The sequence below is a fragment of the Cyprinodon variegatus genome, unplaced genomic scaffold (assembly GCF_000732505.1).
Source record: "Cyprinodon variegatus isolate N-32 unplaced genomic scaffold, C_variegatus-1.0 Scaffold151, whole genome shotgun sequence".
Taxonomy (NCBI): domain Eukaryota; kingdom Metazoa; phylum Chordata; class Actinopteri; order Cyprinodontiformes; family Cyprinodontidae; genus Cyprinodon; species Cyprinodon variegatus.
In genome coordinates, this window is record NW_015150604.1 from 507,711 (window position 1) to 532,068 (window position 24,358).

The window sequence follows — 24,358 nt, forward strand, 5'->3', positions numbered from 1 at the left end:
AAAGGGTTTTAAACTTAGACTTAAAGAACTCAGGCTTTCAATACTAGATCTTTTTCAGGTCTAGTACTGAACAGTACTAGACTAGACAGGCGAACCTGTCTAATGAAGGTCTAGTACCGAAATACTGCAAATAAATGTCTTCTTATACAACTTTCTCGCTGTGCGGGAGTCGTTTTTAAATTTGAACCTTTTTCTCCATAACGTTTTACAGATGTGCAAATTGCACGTTTTGGTTATACAACAATATCTAAACAATTAGTTATTTATACCACAGAACCATGGCAAATATGCAAGTAAGAGACTAAGCAAATGTTATGTAGAATAAGGTTCTGATCAGAGGAGAGCAAAAATATTTGTTTAGGTCTACATGCAAAATGCTGGGTGTGGCGAGAAAATAAGATCCTGGACACACCACATCAATCATTTAACATGGTTGTGGCAGTATTATGTTGTGGGTATACTTTTCTTCAAGCTGGATGGAAGTGAATACAGATTAATTGTTATGGAGAAAAACAAAACTCCAAAAATTGTAAAAAGAGGTATGGCCAAGATTTGATTTTCTGAAGGAAACACCCCTCAACATAGAACCAGTAACGTAGTGTAGAGATGCACTGATCTGATACCTGGATCGGATATCACCGATTTGATATTATATCAATCCAGTGCTCTTTACATTGAACTTTGATTTCTTTCTTTTTGCTGCTTATTTGTTAATAAATATGATAAAGTACATGTATATCTTTGTTGGTAAAATTTTTTATCAATTTTTATGTCAGGGCTAAATCCTTCACTCACATGGCAAGACAGATGGTCCATTCATATGTCGAATCAGATTGGAGTCCAATGTCGGAATCCAATGTGGGCCGATATGGTCAGCCCAGGTATCGATATCCGATTGGATTGGAAAAAAAATGATCAGTGCATCTCCACTGATGAAATATTTTAGATAAAACAAAAGCATAACAATGCACTGAAGTGGACCAGTTAAAGTCCAGACTGCAAAAAAAAAAAAAAAAAGCTGAAAATATGTGGCTTAAAATCTTAAAGCTGATATTCAGTTTTACTTCATTCATTCTTATTCAACCTGAGCTATTTTATGAATACAAAGAGGAAGTACATAAATGGGTGAAGGTGGTATAGACACACCAAAAAGACCTGTAGCTTCACAATTATCCAAATTAAATACCACTGATTCTAGTTATGTGGCACATCAGGATAAAGCTCAAGAGTAAAAACAAAACTTTAATTAGACATTTTTAATCAGGTTCTTAGGAGAATCATACAAAAGTGAAGCTATTTTTTATTTCATTAATTTGGTTTTGACTTGAAGTTAACAGTTCAAAGGGACAGAGCTCTGTACTTGCAGGAGCACGCTTGACTGACACTTTATCTTCTCTCTTATAGGCCAGGCCTCGTCTGCAAAGGGGAGGTAGCTCTGCCTCTCTGCACAACAGTTTGATGAGGAACAGTATTTTCCAACTGATGATTCACACACTTGACCCTTTAAGTGAAGGTAAGACCACTTGTAGAACAGAAAAATATATATATACTTTTAGAGAACAGAGACCAAAATAATCGAATGCCTGTGCATTTTTTATGGGCAGACTGACATCAACCATGTGTTTTCATTCTTTACTTTCTCTGTTGAATTTATTGTTTATTGGTAAAGAAACAATTACGGAAAGGAGGATGATTTTCTTCTGGGATGCAACTAGTTTCCCATTACAAATCTTTGCTAAATGGTTTAAGTATGCACACAAATCTGAGGGTGGTTTATTTAGTGGAATGTGGAGGAGCCAGGTAGCAGCAACGATAGCTCCTCTAAGATATGCTGCCTGCATGCATCAGAATGGTTTGGCAATCAGAGACTTTAAATCCTTTTGTTTCCCGTTTTACATTAATTGTATAAAACACTCTTGACAAGGTGGCTTCAGAGCACCTCCGGCCATAACTCTGGCTGACATCTGAAAGCTCTTGTGCAGTAGCTAAATTAAATGGTCCACAGTGTCATGCTGATACATAGAGGAGGAGCATATTGCAACATTTGTTTTTTCTCCATTTAGAAACGTGGAATGATGACACTCATAGTACTAGAGAAAAAACAAGCAGATTCAAGAGCTGCTTTAGTATCTTAAACCCATTCCAATTAGTTTTGACTTAAATATAATACAGTTTATCGGGTTGGAGCAGGCACAGGAGGTTTATGTGTGTGCATGTGTCTGTGTCCAGGCCTTTTTAAAACTATACTGAGAAAGACATAGAGTTAGAATAGTGTAATTATGGGAAAAAAAGAAAAAGAAAACATATTTGAAGTGTTTGCAGTTTCATTTTGAGATGCATTTATTTAGTTCTCTTATAACTATGTAGATAATGGAGTGTTAATGGTATATATTCAACAATTGGTGTTTCTCACAATGGTTTTGGATTCCCAGTTTTTTAAAAGGTAAATTTTGCTTAATAAATTCATGTATTAACAATAGACAAAGTAAAGGTAAACTGTTCATTTTTTATGTCACTGAAAGCCTATTTGAATCTGACGTCTGCATATACTCACCTAGGCAAATGTGCAGTATATTTATAATCTGATCAAAGCTGATAAATAACACTTTATTCTTCATATTATAACATATTCTTTTTATGTATTGTTGTGAAATATTCTGTATTTGTAAGTGTTGCAACCTTCGTTGTTTGCAAATTCGTTTTGACTACTAACAGACAGCGGTATGTTTATTGTATATAAATGTGTCTTGACTAATCCAGATCTCTGAATACCAGTCAGATGTGTTTAAACTTCCACCTGTCTCTGCCTACTGTGCTATGATCCAGAGTACAAAGATGTGCAAAGAGCTTAGCATGTGCTCCTCTCCAAATTGGGGAGAAGACCCCATAGATCTAAACTGCAGATTGCTGAGAAGTTAGTCAGCTTCTTCTAGTTGAATTTTAGATGCAAAATTACACAGAACCCTGGCATTAGCGCCATACAGATACTGGGTTAATACTTGTACCAGTACAGAGTAATAAAAATAAAAGCGTAATTATGGTAAATATTTGATTTTATTTATTTTTTATTCCTTTTGACATTTTTGCTGAACATACTCCATGGGCTGGAACATTTAGTTATTTTGTATGGATAGCATTTATAGTTACAAGTACAAAAATATGCACATAGTATCGGACCCAATATTGATATTGATATTTCAGATAGATATCCCTGCCTGGTATTGTAATTATCAAAAATATAAAGCACATGCTGCAGATTTGTTTAAAAAATAAAATAAAATTCCTGCACTCCTAATCGAAGACAACTTTCTGGTTATGGTTCTCTGTATGATTATTTCACTATAAAAAACAAAACATTTCCCACAATTTTGTTCTGTACTAAATTTTTTAAGTAGATATGCTTTAGCTCTTCCTCTACTCCTGTTTATAGTTACTTGGTGAAATTATCTGCTCGACAGCAGCTTATTCTCACACTGGTAGGAAATTGATAAATAGTCTCTAAAATTGTTCAACTTGCTGTAAGTGAGCTGCCAATTTGTCTAGCTATTCCTCCAGATTCAAAATACTTCTGCTGATGTGACTAAAATAGCGCATATTAATAAATACTTCACAAAACCTCTCTTCAAAAATCTTAACTTTCCCTTTAATCCACTTTTCAGCTTGATAGTTTAGTGCTGATCAGAGCTGTAAGGCCCTCCCTCTAAGATTCTTGTGAGCTCGCAATCATCCCAACAAAGAGCAGCGCCAAGAGTCCTCAAAGATTTTTATGTAATTCCCACATGAAAATAAATTCAGCAAGAGTCACATTAACCTCTTGCGAATCTAAACTGAATCCATCAAACCTCAGAAACACCAGTGGAGATCTGTTATAGTGTATGTCTAGACTGATTCATTCTCTTTAAATGAACTGTCCAGAGCAGGCATGGTGCTACTTTACAGCACAGCTGAGGTGCTAGTTCATTTGTCTTTAATCCAAGATGATGGCTTATTAGCTACTCTAAGCAAACAGTAAAACAGCTGTGTCAGGGATCTGGGGGAGGGAATGAATATGTTAATATGCTGGCATAGATGCTATGTCATTTATAATTAGTGGTAAAATAAGACACTTTGTCTTTATAAGGAACAGATCGAATGAGGATATTTTAGAAGTTTGTATTTAGTTATTTCTTTCTGCAGTTTGAAACTTACAGGGACATGCAAAAATATTTATAGCCCTCGGATAACTTTAAACAGCTGTGTTTTGGGGGACTTTTTGTGATAGACAAAGTAGTGCTGATTTTTAGAAGGGAGGTATTGCACAGTTTTTCAGTATTTGCTACAGACAATTTAGACAAACATAAAATGATAAGTGTTTTATCTCCAGTTTGCCAAAAACCATGTAGGGGCTAAAGTGGAAGAAGCGGTGCTTCTGTCAAATTACGATCAACAAAACTTGAATTTTAAAGCTCAAGTTCAAGCTTATTACTTTTGTAAGGTGCTGTGTATTACACAGTTATAGTATTCATGATTCTTAATATTGCAACACAACATCATACCCAATTGAAACAGAAAATAGTCATAAACCAAAATGATTAGACTGGAGAGTTCTCCTGTGGCATTAGCAGGTGTCTAATGAGTAGTGATAATGAACTTTAGCTTTACTTGGAGAACAATTTATTTCCTTGAAATTCAAAACATTTCATGACTCATCTTAGTAGTGATTCACAAACAATAATTGTCGCCTTTTGAATGATGCATCAATCTGTGCTGGGAATACAAAACAACTTGTGTCACTGTATATTTATCCTTTCATCAAAATGAATAAAAGTATAAATCCCACAGTGGTAGATCGGCTTGTGTTTATGTGTACTCATATATTTGCACAGTCAAATGAGTGCTCTAATAAGATTTTCACCCAGGTTTACACCTTCAGATCTGACTAAACTGATTTTTTGCCTTTAGATTAAGTGCTTGTGAGCTGATGAATAGCTAAAGAGTTTAACAGCAGTTTTTTTTAGTGCAGAACAAATTTCTCCGGACTTGACTGACGGTTCTTTTGCCAAACAAATGACTAGAGCTGAATGCACTGAAACAGCAAGTGGAGTGTGACACGACGTGCACAATGAATAAATTACTCAAGAGAACAAAAGCAACACCTAAGGCTTCGGCTCATTTGAATATATTAATTAGGAATTTCCATGTCGCGTTTTAAAGAGATTTGTCATTCCCTAGAATATATATATACAAATTATATTCTTATTTTGCTCTAAAAAGGAAATTTTTACCTGTTCATATACTGTAATACATGATTTTACATTTTGTATTGAAGTAAAATATATCTTTGCTAAAGAGCTCAGAGAATGAAGAAAAATAAACAAGTGCATTCATCAAAGATGGAAAGCGTTCTGCGTGTCCTTGTATGTTCTCGGCCTTTAAGAGCAGTTCATTGGGGCTTCAGGGAAATAGCAGAACTCCATCCATCCATTTTTTATGGGCCTCTCAAAATAAGCTGTCTCTGCCTCCATGCTGAATGAAGGTCTGAGGTTGTTTTATCAGAGCTTGCAAATACTTTTCCTCTTGTTAGTCTTTTGGGAAAGACTAGTTAGTTTAATTGTGTTGGACGTGCATGTGTGCATGTTTATGTTTGCGCTCAGGTTTTAAACTTTCAGCCTTTTACCTTTTCCTTATTTTCTCCTGGGGCAATCAAAGCCACACACTGATTCCAAGATGGACATTTTTTGTTATATTTAGCTTAGAGGCCTAACCTTTTTTTTTATCATCATTAAATGGTTTTGAGCATCATTTTTTTTTAGATTTCTAGAGGTCTTTTAAAGTGCTTTTCTTCAGGCAATTATTTTGCCTGCTGTTCCACTTCCTTGGTTTTTTAAGCATATGCTGCACAAAAAAAGTGAAAAAGGCTTTTACGAAAAGTTCTAACAGAGCTTCAGGAAGCCCTAATAAATATTGATTATGATGACTTTAAAAGGTGAGTTACTCTGATGAGTTGCTAGGTTACTCCAATATGCCTAATGTGATTGTATGATAAGCCAACACAGACTAACAATCCAACCTTATATTTTATGGATTTAATGTCTGAAATTGATTTTTATTAATGAATTTATTAGAAGAACAGTCTAGAAAAGTGTGGACATAAATCTTTAACTAAATGTCATTATAAATGGAATTATAATCTTAAAAAATCCTCAAAAAAAACCTTGCGTGTAACTTTTTACATCTTCAGACTTATTTATTTATATTATGTATTTAGTTCTGCCATACAATACAATGTATATTCTGATAAAAAACCATAGCTAGAAAAAAAAATATCCCACCGCATCAAGATGAAAAGAAAAATAAAAGATAAAGGGGAAGATACACGCATATCTTAATTATACAAATATAAAGTCGCCTAACACACAATAAGTATCTAGGAAGATACTTAGTGAATAGGTGCTGCTTATTAAAATATACAATATTTCTAAGGCCCTAAACATACTGTCCTCTTCCAGAATACAGAATACTGCACTTGTTATAAACATTGTGTTGAACAACTATCACCTATTTTTACTGAGCAGAGCAGTACTTTCATTCTCTTTTGCAGGAAACAATCAAGTATTAATCCCAATTCCCACAGTTCTATCCCCAACTGAGAACAACCATTATTGCCCTATTGTGAAAATTTAATTAGTCATGAAAAAATGATTAAAATGTACATTGTCTCATATACACATCAGTTATTAAACCCCCTGCAACTTGCTTATCAGTATTGCACAGGGGGGTTGAAATGTACATAGGAATATATTGCATCTTGTCTTTCTGCATGTGGAGCACGTCAGATTTTTTATTTTTTTTTTGGATATATATATATTTTTTATCAGCTTTTCACACAATCCAGTTTAATATATCAACAACAGGCTTTGTGAAGATGGAGTGTTTGGCTGTTTAACTTAATTCATCAGAGAGTTCAGCGAGTGTAGGTGAACTGTTCTCTTTTGGATATAACCATCCCTAATGTAGGATGTCCCCAAGGCTGTATGATATCCCCTTGTTATTTATTCTTTATCCAACAGCTGCTCATGAGACAGCCTTTCTCACTCTTCTCTAGAGTAGTGATAAAAGCTAACATGGTCCACCGTGGGATGAGTTTTCAATTTGGTGGGAAAGGTTGGTGTTTAACCTGCAAAAGAGATGTTGATTGATTTTAGGCAAAAACTAGATTGTCTGACAACTATCAGAGGGCAGGCAGTGCAAACTGTAAATGAGAACAAGTGTTCTGGGATGGTTCTAGATAATGACCTAAAGTGAGAAGAATGAACATAACTAATTCAGAAAAGGATGCAGTGGCTTTGCTTAAAAAAAAGCTGTCCCAAATCAAATTTTTGCCCATATGTGACCTGTATCTGATCTTTTCATGACAGTCTGAACAACACAAATGAGATTTATCCAATGCGACCCAGGTCACTTGGCTATGTAGTCATGAATCCGATGAATCAGATGAATCTGATACGTTTCTGATCTTTTCAAATGCGAGCTGTGTGTGAACGGCCAGGTCGCATTCATCCGATCTGTACGTCATTAATGCTCAACAAAGGTCCCAATTGTACGTCTTGCTATGCAGAAGCAGGAAGAAAAACCACAACCATGGCGGACGATAATGTAGAGAGCAGTCTTTATTTTTATGTCTTAAATGCACGGTCTGAGTTTGGAAAAGATTGCTAGATGTGCTTCAGCACTAGCATCCATGTTTACTTCCATAAACACAGAGCACGCTTGATTGTGGCGTCATTGCGTCCTCTACTGCACGTGCGGGACACTTAAGTTGTATGAATAAAGTTCACACAGGAGATCACATACAATATATTTGGAAATGTGAACAACCTAGCCTTAGTTATTGTTAAAATGCTGAAGCTACTTACAGGCCTTTTGAGTGTTCTGAGTAATTGTAATATTTTGTGACAATTCATAATGAAATACTATAAAGAAAAACTTGGAACTGGTCTGCAAACTGATTTATTATCGAGGTAGAAACTATTCTTGCTGATCAAAAGCTTCTTTTTCACTTCTTTGAACTGGTATCTGCAGATAAAATGTATTGCTTCCCGACTCTCAAATAAATAAGTAAAACAAAACAATGATTTGTACTGAAAGAAATTAGTTCATTTATGTTGAACCAGTGCGTTTAACAAAAGATGTCAGTCATGGTCAGGCCTAAAATGGTACAATATTTATGTTTCTTTTAGGAAAACATGTTTTAATCAACTATGTATTTAATGCATTTTCAGAAATCTAATGATATATCATAGAGTGGGCTGCTCAGTGGGTAGCACAAGGTTCTGGGTTCGATTCCCAGCCCGGGGTCTTTCTGCATGGAGTTTGCATGTTCTCCCTGAGCATGCGTGGGTTCTCTCCAGGTACTCCGGCTTCCTCCCACAGTCCAAAAACATCACTGTTAGATTAATTGGCTTTTCTAAAGTCCCCTTAGGTGTGTGTGTGTGTGAATGGTTGTTTGTCTGTGTGTTGCCCTGCAATGGACTTGTGACCTGTCCAGTGTGTACCCCGCCTCACGCCCGTAGACAGCTGGAGATAGGCACCAGCACCCCTCACGACCCCATTTGGGATAAGCGTGTTAGAAAATGGATGGATGGATGGATATCGTAGAGTGGTATGCATTAAGAGCTGCAGAGGGTGTTGTGGTTGAGTCTGTCTTTAAGTTGTCTGCGGTTTCTTGTGTGTTACATTCACTGGAACAATAAACTATTTAGTCTTGTCCATTTTGAGACACTCTATGTTGGTTTTTCTTTATAGGTAACGTGAACAGATATGAATGTTTGAAATCGATCGGTCTGTGTGGTGAAGTTATATGAAAAATTAATACGAGTTTCACATTTTTGAGAAAATCAATTAGGCAAATGTACTTTTTACTAATATTCTTATTCACTAAGATGCATTTGTGTCTGGAGATGTTTCATATTTTGTTAACCAAAACAAAGTGTTATTCATCTTCTAATTTAACTCTTTATGCCAAGATATAAGAATTATTTGTTTTCAAGTTGACGTCATATGACTGCTAACATGACAAACAGTTTGTTGATCCTCTTTCAGCATTTCTCCTCTTGAAATAATGCCCGTCAATAATTCAGTTTTCTCTCTCACACTGAAGATCACATGGATTTATCTTGTCTCTGTTTCTGTTTTCTTCTTATTTCTCTTTCTTTTTACTGTCCCTTCAGAATTTGCTGACTCTGGTGAGTTACTCCTCGAATTTCTGTGTCCCTTACCTCCCTTCCTCTCTTCCCACCCCTCGTATACGCCAACAGCAAATATGTTTGTTCTCATTCTAGCATCTGGGAGGCAGCTCCAACGTGGTTTCTTATGTATACATCTCCTTATAGCCTCTGTGCTGTATGTCAGCTATCTCCCTTATGGAGCTATATCGGTCTCAATTTTCACAAATACACATGTGATCCATACATGCACAGTACGATTCACACAAGCACAAAAAAATCCACAAACACACAGTACAAGATCCACAGCATGATTGACACAAGCCAACAAGATCCACACATGCACAAAACAAGATTCACCAAAGTATTTCTGGTCCATAAACAATTATAAATTGAATTTCAAAGTGCCAATGATCTTTAAACTTCACTGCATTTATGCATGGATTTTTGAGACTGCCCTGACATGCCTCGATACACAAATGCATTTCTTTAAGCAGGGGATGGTTTGCCACCAATCACAAAGCTCCCTTGTATAAGTGAATCGCAAGAAAGTACTCCATGTGGCATGACTGACCCCCAGATTCAACATCCTCCGCTCCGTCCTGCACAAGTATGTTGTATGGCGCACACATGTTAATCAATGAGAACTGTTCCATATCCAGCGCTACTCCTTTGAACATCACCCTCCACGCACTTCTTCTCCATCCGTCAAAATACGGAGCCCAGCTACTTTTTGGTCCGCTCTGGTCTGGCCAGGTCAAGATCCGCAATAGCAATCACACTAAACAGGAAAAAGAACTAAAGATTTGGTGTGTCAAATTAAAACATGGTAGCGACAGATCAGTAACTCTACTAATTAGAACATAGTTCTTATATATTATAGGACAATTTAATTAAATAATTGGATGCAAACTTTTGATACTTCAAAATACCAGGAAGCAGATTTCTCATCTCAATCGAAATATTTACTTTATACCGAGAGGCTTAAAAGTTTAATAAAATCCAGTTACAACAACTTCCAAGAGCGCCCTCTCACAACTTCAAAAGAAAATTCTTATGGCAGGCATGGATGAAGAGATTGTGAGTTTGGAGGTAGAGAACAAACCAATTTTATATGATTATTCCTATTACAAAGACCTACAATGAAAAAAATATGTTTGGGCAGAAACTTGTGTGATTGATGCTGATGGTGAAATTTTATTATATCATATTAAATAAAGCATTCATTACTGCAGGTTTTTCTCATATGTATTAAATAATAATATAGCACATGCTCTCCCTTAGCTTCGAGGAAGTCGGACGGGAGCAACCGTAGAGGATGTAGGCTTTGCTTTGCACAGGCGGACTGGAACGAAGCGGCGGGGATACAGATGATGTGGGATCTGGGGGGTCATCCCACAAAGAGCACTTTCTTGTTATTGGCTTATACTGTACAAGGGAGCTTTGTAATTGGTGCTAAACGATCCCCTGCTTAAAAAAATGAGTATCGAGGCACATCAGCGCAGTCTCAAAAATCCACAAACGAATGCAGTGAAGTTTGAAGACCGCTGGTACTTTGTAATTTAATTTATAATTTTTTATGGACCAGAAATTCTTTGGTGTATCCTGTTCTGTGCATGTGTGGATCTTGTCCTTTGTGTGTGTGGATTTTTTGTGCTTGTGTGAATCGTGCTTGGCATCTGTGGATCTTGTCCTGTAAATGTATGAATCACATATGTGTATTTGTGAAAATTGAGACCGATCTAGCTCCATACTCCCTTAAATATGTCATTCTCTTCTGTGGATGCTTTCTGCTTGGAAACCCCGCTGTGATCATTTCTGCATCGTTTTTTCCCCATTGTTCCCAATCCTCTCTCTCCTCTTTTATATATATATATATATATATATATATTTTTATACTTTTGGCTTTTTGTTGATGTTTTCTGTGAAGAAAAACAGAAAAAAAATATTCCCTGTACTTGGAAGAATCAGTTTGGAGTAGATGATGTGTAAGTTCCTTTTATCTTGAGCTAAGTTTCTAAACTCATGCATTTTCTTTTGTTAAATCCCTGTCAATAAGTCGATAAGAGCTTGGCAGAGCAATCGATTGAACTTTTTTCCTTTAATTGCTTTTTTCTTTAATAAACTGTTATCGTCACACATTCCCCTGCTCCTTACAGCTTCTGTGTTTACTCAGCATCAAGATTTTGCCCATCCGCTTGTCTTGTGGTCCCCTTAGTTTAAATATATTTTAGTTAAGTTTTAATTTGAGACCTACTTAAAAAAAAAACAAAAGTTGTAATGGACTGGGACAGTTTGTTTTAGACTTTAACATGAAGTTCCTCCAGCCATGTGCAGTTACAAACAAAATCACTCAGGATGGCTATGAAATATTGAACAGCACAGAGCTATTGGGAGAGCAGGGAGGGGAGGAGCCCACTCAATCGTCTGAGGCCTCTGTAGACGTCTCTTAAAAATCCCACTCAGAATTCAGGCAGCCTGCTTTTCTTTCAAGCTCTTCCATAAGATTTATCACACTGGGCTGCAAATTCCTAAGCCTATTTGTGTCTTTTTATATGGATTCACTCTTGCATAAAAGACTGTGTCCAAATACATTGGTGGTCAAAGACTGACGCATGCTCATTACGGTCACTAAGGTCACATTTCAACATCAAGACCACCTTCAACAGTAAATTTGAGATAGAGAAGGGAAAAAATGGGGGAACTTTAATGAAATTTGACTCGGGGGGGATGTAAAATGGACAGGCCAGAATCTCTCCAGGTATTTTTGATAATTTATGATAGTGGAGGGAGTACGGTAATACGGGGGGGAGGAGGCCAGCTTTCAATAGGTAGAATCTACAGAATGAGATGCTTTTATACTGCAGCACTGGATCTGAATCAATCAGAATGTTCATTTTATATAAGGTCTATTTTTGTGTTCTATCTTCCAGAGTGAAATGCTGAGAATACTAAAAATGGAAAAAAAAATTAAACACAAGAGCTGGATGCACAGGCTTTCATTTCTGATGGATTTTCTTTCATCTACATGGGGCTAAATGCATACACACATGATCATATACATACAGAAACCCCCCCACTATTTAGTTAATTTACAACATTCTTGCAAAATCCATTTACCTACTTAAAGCATGACAATGAGTATAGCTAGTAAGGCTCATTTATGTTGTTTGGATCTCTAGCACAAACCACTCTATCTACAATAAGGTAAAAAAAAAAGTTGAGATTTTTTTTCTTTGGTGAGGACAATTTGTGCACTTATTTTTTTTTAAAGCTTTAAAGGTTCAAATTAATCATTAAAGCCCCAAATTAATACTGACAGGCTGCCAATTTAGATTAGAGGTACATTTCTGACTAGAGATAAAATGTATGATTTAAAGATAGAAAGACTAAGTTTCATTTAACTTGCTGTTTGCTTTGAGCACTCACCAACTCACAGCTATGCGATATACACTGCATTAATGCGGCGGCTCAGTCTGTTCAGCCACTTCCCCCCTGATTGTTATCTTACTGAGATAGACAAGAAAGATTACTCACCCTGCCACTGTGACCTTGTGCATCTTTGTTGATGTCAGGTCATTTTCTTTTTTTTTTTAGAGCGAAGGGCACAACAACATCCTTAGTGGTCTAAGTAGAGACCAAAGAAGGTGATCTGTGTGCATGCTGCACACTTATTTGCAGACAAACTGCTTACAGGGCATAGCTATTGGCATGAAAAGAGGGCATAGCTGTTAGTTTCCTTGGAAACTTTCAATGCTAACCCAAGGACAGCCATTTAGATTTTATTTGTTCGTACACAGAAAAATAAATATTGAAAGTTGTGAGTTTATTATCTTCAATTTAACAACCATAAAAAGGGAAGGGTAAATCTTCTCACACCAGTAGCCCTGTCTGATAGCTGACCCAGGGCCACATTGATCACACAGTTCAATATTGCACTCACTGTCACTGGCCCCCTGGGCAATGGAAATGCATTTTCCATTTCTACAAATATAATACATTGACTTTTTTTTTTAACTCGCATGTTGTATCAACACAACTTTAGACTTCATTGGTATATAGCAGTCAAAAAGCTGATATAATTTGACACTGGTGTCTGATATTACCTGATATAGGACTTGGGTATTCTGATATCCCAGCACTCTGTAAAGTGTAAAAGTTCCTAATTACTCTCAGTTCCTTTACATGTTAAATTTGTGCTGCATGACATTTTTAAAACCTTTTATTTCAATTTATCCATAAGTGTGCTAAGGGTATGTCATTTATTGAGAGTGGAGTTTGGCTATATTCATGTATATCATTTTTAATCCTTGTCCCTGACATTGACAGCCTACTTTTCAGTTTGTGAATATTAAGCTGATCCATCTTTTTTTTTTATAAATAGTATCTGACTCATGTCTTGAAGAAAAGGGGTGAAAACATATGAAATTATTGACAATGAAGCTGTAATACATAATTCTGCATTTTTTAAATATGGTTTAAACAAATTAAAAAGAACTAATGGACATGAAGCAGTGTGTCTGCAAATTGCAGACACAAGAAATAATTTCATTTGAGTTTTTGAAGCTCTCATGATGAGATAATAATGAGATAATGATTCATAAGTTAGACATCTTAAAAAACAAATATTGATTGATTGATTGACATTATTGATCTCACAGAGGAGAAATTTACTCAAGCACTTAATGAAGATCCACTGGACTGAAAGCACTTTTAAGACATTCAGACAGCAAGCTTTTTCACCATGTTGTCTTACTGTTCTTTCATTTCCAACATGTTCCGCCTGTCTGAAAATTAGCTTTCCCATCAGTATTAGCTTTCCCATCCTGGTATTCAGATCCCTTTAAATTTTGCTCGTTTCATTGCAACAGTTGATTTTATTTCTCATAAATCTACACTCAAAATCCTGTCCTGATGGAAAAAAAACAAAACAGAACTCTTGAAAAATTCTGATCACCTTTAAAAAAGAAAAGAATATAACATAGTCATGAGTATTGAAACCCTTTGCTGTGACTCTGGTATTTAACTCACATGCTGTCTATTTCTTTTGATCCTCCTTGATATGGTTTTCCTACTCACTGGAATCATTGGACTTGATTAGACAAAGCAAACGCCTGTCTATAATAGACCTCACAGTGCGTGTCAGAGCAAACGAGAATCATGAGGTCAAAGGAACGGCCCAAGGAGCTCAGAGACAGATTTGTTGTAAGGCACAGATCTGGCCAAGGTTAAAAAAAAGACCTTCTGCAGCACTTAAGGTTCTTAAGATCACAGTGGCCTCCGTAGTTCTTAAATAGAAGAAGTTTGGGGTAACCAGAGCTCTTCTTAGACTTTGCTATCCAGCTAAACTGAGCCTTGTTGAGAGAGGTAAAGAAGGACCTGAAGATGACTGTGGCTGAGCTCAAGAGGACTACGATATGTAGTCATTGTAAACCTGGTAAGTTGTATATGTAGAGTCTAATCTAGAAGATAATTAGCCTAGCTCTGAGATAGTCAGTAATGTAAATGACCTTTAGATTGAAATAAATTTTATAATGGACTTTAAATCAGATTTATCATATATTTATACATTTATTGATTATAAAAAGAGAATGCTAAATCCACTGATCTAAGCCGTAAGAGGATGGCATGTGTTGATTAGCATAGCCGCTCTTTTATAGTTTTATCAAAACACTAAATGTTGCATTCACAATGAATGCAGTGTAAGAGTATCCCTATGCAAAGAGTGGGTGAGATGGGGGAAGTGGCCAGCAGAACATTCCATGTAGTGAGACAGTCACCACCACTCTCTCAGCGCACAGTGCAACGTGGCACCAAGGTGACCGCTGGGTGAAGTTGAATTATATGAACTACTCCGTTAAATCTTGTTGCAGTGACCGATCAAGGACTGGCTCTGATCTAGATTGGAGAAGTGCAGTAGTGAAAATTTTTTTGTTTTTGTCAAAATCAAATGTAGAGGAAATAATGTTGATAAAGGATGATCTTGTAGCTGGCTTTTAAAAAATCTATTTTAATTTAGCCCTAGAAGGACTGTTTGTCATCCTTCTTTACAGTACATCCAGCACAGACACCGGCCAGTTGCTGCCGCCTCTCCCTCACTCACACAAGGGGACTGTAGAATCCTTCATCATTGTTGTTGGGAACAGGCCCCTGTATTGCCTGCTCCTTTTTTCCAGCTTGGTTGCTCTCTGCCTGGCAAGATACAAGAAAGTACTCCTGAATCAGACCTTCAACCAGACGTGGCTTTTGGGGTTTGTGGTGGTACACTACAAACAGATTCTTTTTCTGGAGAATTGGGGGGCCCCATAGACATCAATAAAGACCGCACAACAAAACAAGCTCTTTGACTCCATCCGTCTGTCCGTCCGTCTGTCCATCCATCCATCCATCCATTTTCATCCGCTTTATCCGGGGCTGGATCGCGGAGTCAGCAGTCTAAACAGAGATGCCCAGACTTCCGGGTCCACACACAGTTCCTCCAACTGCTCTGGGTGGATCCCGAGGCGAAACAAGGCAAACTCAGAGACATTGTCCCTCCAGCATGTCCTTGGCCTTCCACAAGGTCCCAATAGGACATGCCTAGAACACCTCCCGAGGGAGGTGACCAGGGGGCATCCAGAATAGATGCACGAGCCACCTCAGCTGGCTCCTTTCGACATTGAGGAGAAACTACTCTACTCCGAGCTCCTCTCGGGAAACTGAGCTCCTCACCCCATCTCAAAGGGTGCATACAACCACCCTGTGAAGGAAACTCATTTTGCCTGCTTGTATTCACTATCTTGTCCTTTCGGTCATTACCCAGATCTCATGACTGTAGGTGGGGGTGGGAACGTAGATAGAAATTGAGAGCTTTACCCACTTTTGTTTGTTTTATATTTGTATTCATTTAGTTAAGAAACAGCCAGTTTAGATTTCAGCTTCAAGCCATTCTTCCATCCTTTATACTCACTCCTACTTTCTCTTATCAAAACTGCAGTACAATTCCTTTCGTAAATGTTACATCAGTTTTTGTCCCCTTGATGTTAAGTTGATAAGAATTCAAATTTCTAGTGCGTTATGTAACAGAGCCCAGTCAGCCATCGCATCATCTGTCAAGCCATCATTTCTCCTATCAAACCACACACGCACACATGCCAGACCTCTGAGCCACCCCACACCACTAGGGTGATATAATCAATGTTAAAAGCCTTTTTGCCTTTGCACAGGCTGTGAATTCTCCTGACGCTCCAGCCTCCAGCAGACAAACTGGACCCGTACACACATTCACTCTCACGCTTGGCTCACCCGTGGTTTTGAGGTCATGTCACAAGGACAAGAGTTTGATTTGTAAACAACAACAAACCTGGCTGTCTATCCTCACTTGCAGAGAATGAACACAGTGCCGTGTGAAAGCAGTCATTTTGCTTTGGAATAACTGTACTCAGGTACAGACTTGCCGCGCTGTGCACTTAAATAAAAGCCGTCTAATTTAATGTGATTTAACACTTGTCTTGAAGAGAGCAAGTAGAGTGATATTTTGTGATAAGACACATTTTCAACTCGTAAGACAATTTTTTTTTGCGCTGCCAAGTCCTATATTCAGCATGAGATTTTCACAATAATCTTACCCAGATTTCCTGAACACACAGTATCATAAAGTACATTCTAGCTTTTAAAGGTGTAGTGGAGGATGGCCTTTTTCCGGGTGGATCTTAAAAAATAAGTGGTCTTCCTAATTGTCAATCATTCTGCTGATATATCTACTGTAGTAGGGCTGCCCTAAGTGCTCATCTCCAGTTAGCTATCTTTTTCTGAGCATGCTCCCTGTCAAGTATATATCTGTGGTGCCAGTCATTGAAGCTCACTTTTCTCACCGCGGTTCTTTGAAAATAGCAGAGGGTCGTAAGAGAAAAAGTGCTTACAAATTGTACGAGAAGAAGAGAAAGACCTCAGAAGAGAGAAACAAGCTCAGAGTGTTTTTGGGAGATTCTTTTATGCAATGGCACACTAAACCAAAGGTCTGGCTTCCCAACCGATGCCTTCCAAAGGCCTTCCGTAATATTCTTCTTTTTGCTTATTCATTTGCAGAATGCTTTTCCCAAAGTTTAGAAACATCAAGATGTTATTTTGTAAATGTGACACTACCCTTTGGGCCTTTTTTTAGGTCAACACTGGTTTTGGCCTTTGAGTTCTCATGGGTTGCCATTTTTGTCCAGTTTGTTCCTAAAGAATGTTGAACACTGACCTTCACTGGGGCAAGTGAGACCTGCAGTGTGTAAAAGGTTGTTCTGAGTTCTTATGTGTTCTCCTGGATGAATCACTAAAGTTGCTTCACCCCCTTTAGTTGGAACGTTATGCAGAGATATTAGAACTCTGCATTTTCATTGCAATTCTGTAAATATGTTTTTAGGCATCATTTTTGACCATGTTGGGATAACAGGACATCTGCAGTGGAATCCAAAATTGCCCCCAATTTTTTTATTCTTTTTTTTTGCAGTTTTGTTCTTTTTAATCGTTCTACAAAAGCAGAGAGATTAAAAAAGAAATCTTAACGGCATTTATCAGAGTTTGATTTAATAGGGTCTATTGCTTTTCTTTTTTTTCCTCTTATCACCACCTGGTGGCAAGAAACCATTGGTTTGCTGTCTATTAAATGATTTTCTGTCCTAACAAATGCACTCAGGCTGCAGTTTAATCTGATGTGTTTCGGCTAAATGAGCAGACAACCCAGAACCTGCTGCTGGAAGAGAAGCAAACATATTCATAGTTGAAAGAGAACAGCTCCAAGCTGGGAGCTGCTTTTTTTGTTTCTGAGGCGAAGATCAACGTGGGAGGCAGAAAACTGTGATCTGCTGCTTCTCGTTCAGCTGTTGCTGCAGATTTGTGTTCCTGGCTAATTCATCATGCAGATGTGCTGACCGTCCTGGTCCCTGTGGCACAGAGAACTGCTTCAGTAAGGGAATCAAATTAGCCGTGGTGGTTTCATTGTTGAAATAAAACGCTGAGTCATGAGGTTTTATTTGAAAAAGGTTGCATACAGAGGAGAGGAGGACCCATCTTTTTTGTTGCACGTTGACCCAGTATATTCTATTTTACATCGCTGTTTAGACTGTTTGATGTTATTTTATCCTTATGTTATAATTTCATCCCCTTTCTTTTTTGTTATTCATACATCTTCTATCCAAATAAACTTCCACCAGGAGGCTATTTTTCAGTCCAATTCACAAATATATGACATGCAATCAAATCTTTGTTTTGCACTTATGCAGCGATGACTCGGAGAGATTTCTGTCTTTCTATTTGTCATTTCTTGTGACTGTTTCAGTGTTTTGCACAGTAGGTGACGTACATACAGCCAAACGAACCTGTGCTGCTCTGTTCACTATTTCCCTTTTCTTTGTGTGTTTGTTGCCTTACCCTGTGTCTTTTGCTGTGATGTTGTAGAGCTTGGGACTTATGGGAAACTAAAATATTATCACTCAATGACTGAGGAAGGTAAGCCCCAAACTTTTCACTATTTCCTTGTGTAATTCAGCCGTGGTCATCTCCTCTTGTTTTTATTTTTATTTTTCATTCACCTTCTCATGCTGAATCAGCACTTTGCTTCTGTTTTTTTGTGTGTGTTCTTGCTTGTGAAAGACATTTTGCACAGTTTCGATTTTCAGTTTGACAACTCTCTCTGAGATTTCACTGACATAAGTGCAAATCATGGTGTTCATGCCATTTTTTGAAACTTTTTATTTTAAGTTTGCATTCTTTTTACTTTAAAGTTCTGTTTATGTTTATGCCCTCAGAATATTTTTTGTGGGTTTTTTTCCTGTGAGAGGGGTTGCCATTTTTGTATTTGTCATGTAAGACCAAAAAGTAAATCTCAAAGTGTCTTGCAAAATCATTCATTGACATTTTACCATGTTACAACCACAAGTTTTGATGTATTTCATTAGGATTTTATTTGACAGAATATTGCAAAATATGTAATAATAATAGCATTATATGGGCTGAAAGGTTGCATTTTATATTCCGCAGACCATAAACCTTATTCTACAGGTTTGTAATGCCTATTGTATCATTTGTTGCAAACTCTTGGAGTTGTTATGGCTGTATCACTAAATTAGTCTTCAGTTTAGAATGACAACCTTATTTTAGGAGGTTTAAAGCATGGCCATACTCTTCTTATATTTGGATGTTGGCATTAAATTAGTTTGATAACTCCACTTAAACCTCCCTTGTTCTCTCAGACCTCTCTGTTGTCTTACTTGGTTTTCATGAAGCTGTATGTTCTAACGTTCTCAACATTTAACAGAATGGTTGGAGCTGTTTTCCAATATATATATAATATATATCTATATATCTGTTTTTTCTTGATTTTATTCAGAAGCATCAAAGTAAAAGGACTGAAAAATGTCACGACACAAATTTGCCAATTTATTAGTAAAAAAAAGACTTTGAAAAAATATAAAACCACATAACACTTTCTTTCCAAATCATGCAATGCACGACAAGAATACGATAATAATTGCAGTTTGTGGTTGTAACTGTGAAAATGCAGAAACTGTCAGAGGTTATGAGTACTTGCAAGAAATATTATATATTGTTCTGTTAACATTCTAAAATATCTATTTCACAGGCAGCTAAAACATCAAATATTCACATGTAAAGTCTTGTTAAGAATTCAAGAGACAAAAACAACAAGATCTTTTTTTTTTCCTTCATTGCTCTATTTCTTTGTTCCTGTAAGCCATCTGCGTTGCTGAGAAATACATCATCCACGCCTCAGTGCTTGCTTGGAGGTTTCACTTACACCAGCAGCGGGTGTGCACACCTGAGACGTACGTTGCTGAATTTGGCAAACCGGAATGACTCATCCACCCGGTGCTTACGTAACGAGCAGAGCTGACAGGGAAACAGAGCAGCTGTGTCAGTGGCAGGCATGCAGGGAAGAAGAGGCTTGGTTATTCTCCAAGAGTCTTTGTTTCACAAATGATATGCAGTTTGGGGAAAGTGTAAATTGATGAGTTTAGGAAGCTACGTTTTAATTCAGATGGCATCTCTTAAAAAAAAAAGTCTTTGTAAACCTTAAAAATATTTCCCTCTAAACTTGTCTCTATGAATAGCTTCATGCTTTTGTAGATTTCTAAACATAACTGAGCAGAACCTGACTCTTTCTCTTATCAACCAAAAAAAAAAACTGAATGGAGGTACTAAAAATGTGATACAGCTGTAAAAAGCTGTAAACAAAAAAGATAAATGATTCCAAAATGACAGTAAAATGTGACTAAATGACTGCAGAGTATCATGAATAGAGACCTGCAAAACTATTGTCTACTGCAAATCCCTCTGAATGTTATATTTAATGCAGTGCAAAAGTATTATTTCACACATAAATACCTCAGATCTTCAAACACATTTAATCAGAGAGAGAGACAGCAATAAATGCAAATAGTTTATATTTATTTTCTTCAGGGGAATTAAATCTATCCAAACCAGTCCTTTGGTAAAAAAGTAAATACCTTCTTGTTAGCTGAGAAAAACTGCATTTTCTGGAAAGCTGTCACTTGCCTTGCAGATTTAATTACCGGTACTAGCAAACTTAAACAGAATTTGTGTAGCTACATGAAATCGGCAAAACTGCTGTATTTTAAAACTAAACACAGTATGACCTGACCTAATCAATCTCAATAGCATATATTGTTTTTAATTAGTAAATTTTATGGTTTTTGTATTTATGCTTTTGTGCAGCACTTTGGTCCTATTGGTTTTTTAAAGTGTTATATAAATAAAGTTGGATTGGATTGTTTTGGAAGAGCAAAATAAAAAATAAACTTATTATGATTAATAAGTATGGACCAGTGTAAAGCTGTTTGAAAGGAAAAAAAAGAGGGAGTCCCCCCTCCTTCCCTGCCTCTTAAATACTGCAGGCCGACTTGCTTCCGTTAAACTTAGTGTTGATGACTAAACATAAAAAAAAAAAAAAAGAGAATAAAACACAAAATGGCTTCCATGGGAGAGAAGAATCAAGAACACATATTTTCCAACTCATTTCCCAGCTATGATACTGATAATTTCTTGGAACCTTTGTGTCTTGTTTAAGGTTTAGTGGAGGATGTTTTCTTCTTGTGGGTGGATCATCAAAATAAGTGGTCCTCCTCATTGACAATCATGCTGGTGATAGGTTTCTGCGCATGGGCGCTTTCAGGTTTATATGTTTGGTGTCATTAAAGCTCACCTTTCTCACCATGGTTCTTTAAAAATGGCAGAGGGTCGTAAGAGAAAAGGTGTCTACGAAGTGTATGAGAAGAAGAGAAAGGGCTCAGAAAAGAGAAACAAGACCAGTGTATTTTTCGGAGATTCTTTCATGCGATGGCTTACACTGATGCACAGGTGGGGCTTTAAACTGATGCCAAAGTTTCTACTCGACAGGTAAAGTTTGGTATGCTATTTGGAGAAATCCATTTCAAATGGGCTCATGCATGCTCTCGCATGCGTTTAATAGGCTTTCCCTCTAGGGAGTGTGTAAAGGATTCTGCATGTGCATTTATTTTAAAAGTGGAGAGGGCGGGTCTTTTAAAAAATTCATGAAAATCCTCGGATATACACAACAATCTGGAAAAACAACATCATACCATGAGTCAGACTGGATAGTATGATGTTCCATGGCTGCTCTGCTGTTTTAGACATTTTTCTATATCTGACGGAACAAGCAATTCTGTTTTTACAGCATAATTTCCTGAAGTAGAATGTCCAACTTTCCTGAAAATGGCTTAAAATGTAAAAAAAAAAAAAAAAAAAAAATTAAAGGCTTTGAAGCAGCTTTTTGAAAATCTAGACTGGACCAAAACCATCTAATTCAATAAAAAAATAAAAACATTTCTAAAATGGCAGTTAGCTAAATTCCTATGAAATACCTGATGGCATTAGCTTCTACAATGGAACTGGTTTTAGGGTTTTGGGGGCAATTTCTTTCTCACAAATGGTCAGGTTGTTTACTTGACTTGAAAACTGAATTTAGTATTTGTTCAGGTAAATATTATAATTGGTCAAACAAAAAGCAGAACATTGTGGCTGTTTAGCTTCCAATTTTTATACAAATATAAACCTGCCTTCAACCAAAAGACGACTGATTATGATTCACCAAGGTGAGTGAATTCTGGGCTTTTCAACATGTGATGCTGTGTTGTGAAAATGTGGCTCATGCAGTGTGTGCACATTGTTTTTGATGTTTTGTGTGACGAAGGGGTGGTTGCTAAAAAAAATACAAGGTGAGAGAAAGATGGATGAGTGAGGAGGAGAAGAAGTGATGCAGAGATGTGGAGCCAGACAGAGGAAATGGGAGCAGCGAGGCAGCCAGTAACTTGGGGTTATTAATGATTTCTCCTGAAGGTCACAGACAGTGTCGACATGGCTGGGTGGAATACATATTGACACCTTACTGTGTCAAGCACTGACAAATCAGCCGCCCCGACTAAAATGAAATGAAAAAAAAATCTTTTGCATTGATTTCAGTGGGGAAATCAGTAACAGAGAAAACAGACATGCAGGGTAAACTATGCAGATATTCTGGATCCTGCATGGAAGCACATGATTTCTTCTTACCTAAAAGAACTTGTTTTGCTAAGTACATATAGTCAGCAGCACGCAACTATTAAAACCCAAATTATTGTCTGAGCGGAGCATGTTTTAAAGTTGTTGGAAATATTTTTGACAAAGGTTTTCTTTAACCTAGATGATTTTTTTTTGGGGATGTTTGCACAGTCTTCTCATTTGTGTTGTTTTTTTGTATGTGAATGATACAGAATCTCACTGTCAACATGTTATTATTTTATTTTGAAGGGGGCCAGTTTTGTTTCCTCTTGTGAGCAGATGGGGTAAAATAAAGCCTTAATGATTCCAGGACTGCATATGGACTCCAGAAGACAGAATTTAATCACAAAGGATTTCTTTATGACCTCCATCTAAGGGCATTGCAATCATAAGATATATCATTTTATTTTGATGCTTTGTTGTTTGAAAACACGCTAGTGTATAACTGGTTACCTTTGTCCTGTGCTTCTAAGATCCACAATAGTTCCATGGTGAAAGTGAAGAGGTGAGGCTTACTAGCTTCTAACATGCTTAAAAAGTAACCTCTGTGGATTCTCCATTTCTTTTCTGTGCATGCAGGTAAATTTCGTGAAAAGGCATCTATCCTTCACAAGATTGCTAAAAAGAAATGCCAAGTGGAGGACAGCGAGAAGGCCAATGGTGTGGCAAGCCGTGCAGGTAAAAACCTCAGTTTTTACAAGAACGCACATTACCTCTATCCTTTTGACAATGTCACTATGTGATGTCGATCCCCTAACAGGATACTGAGGGAAAATAAAGATAGAGCTAGCTCAGCCAGATCTGCTGAAGTATATCTGAAATAGAATAGAATCCATGTACTGTCCAGGTGAGGTTCTAGGATCTCGGGAAGGATTCTCTTTCTTGAAAGGTTACTTTATTGAATGACTACAGTAATGTTCTCTTGGACTTTATTATGGGTTATTCTCTTAATATCTTGAATTTGTGTTTTTTTTTTTTTTTTCATAATAAAAAAAAGGGAATCTTTTAGTATGGGCCTAAAAGTAGTTAGTTAGTGGAGTAGAAAAGGTTTATTAAAAAAGAAAAACAAAAAAAACCTACATGCAGGCTTGACATGAACGAGGCCTGGAGCATAGACATAGGCAGGCTTGTCATAAACAGAATTAGATAATAATCCAGCAAGTAACCCTGAGAAATGGGAAGCATTTATAGCTGGGGGAACAGGTGGCTGGCATGGGAGTAATGATGAGGCAAAGGTCTGAATGGACTGAATTAGCTTGATTGCAAGGTGACTATAGCTGGAGGTGGAGCTGATAACAGGGAAAACTACAAAACATGAGGAAAACACAAGCAGAGACCTAGCAGGGGTAACCTAATATGGAAAGCATTTTTCAAATGATGAGCTATTAACTATGATGAACTATGACTAAACTAAGCAATACTTAAAGATTGCATCACCCTCTTTTCCAGCATCACTGCCTTTTTTAAATTTCTGCTTTCATTTTTGTGCAAATGCATCTATGCTTAAATCACATTCTCTTACATGCTATACATACAGAAAAACTATATATACACAATAAATCAAATTACAACTGGCAATTATCACAATTTTCACA

The 24,358-nt window shown here is 37.1% G+C and overlaps 1 protein-coding gene across 7 annotated transcripts in view; it reads left to right on the forward strand.

Annotated features, from left to right (window-relative positions):
* The window catches only part of LOC107086401 (sodium/potassium/calcium exchanger 2-like), an 84,147-nt gene that overhangs the window by 38,293 nt on the left and 21,496 nt on the right, over positions 1 to 24,358 (forward strand). For 4 of the 7 annotated variants that reach the window (XM_015377317.1, XM_015377315.1, XM_015377316.1 and 1 more), the window contains 4 exons: positions 1,405 to 1,513; positions 9,210 to 9,224; positions 18,627 to 18,677; positions 23,343 to 23,441. In XM_015377317.1, coding sequence (XP_015232803.1) covers positions 1,405 to 1,513; positions 9,210 to 9,224; positions 18,627 to 18,677; positions 23,343 to 23,441 — 274 coding nt within the window. The remainder of the gene's footprint in view (positions 1 to 1,404; positions 1,514 to 9,209; positions 9,225 to 18,626; positions 18,678 to 23,342; positions 23,442 to 24,358) is intronic. The other 3 variants (XM_015377320.1, XM_015377321.1, XM_015377319.1) reach the window with 2 other exon arrangements.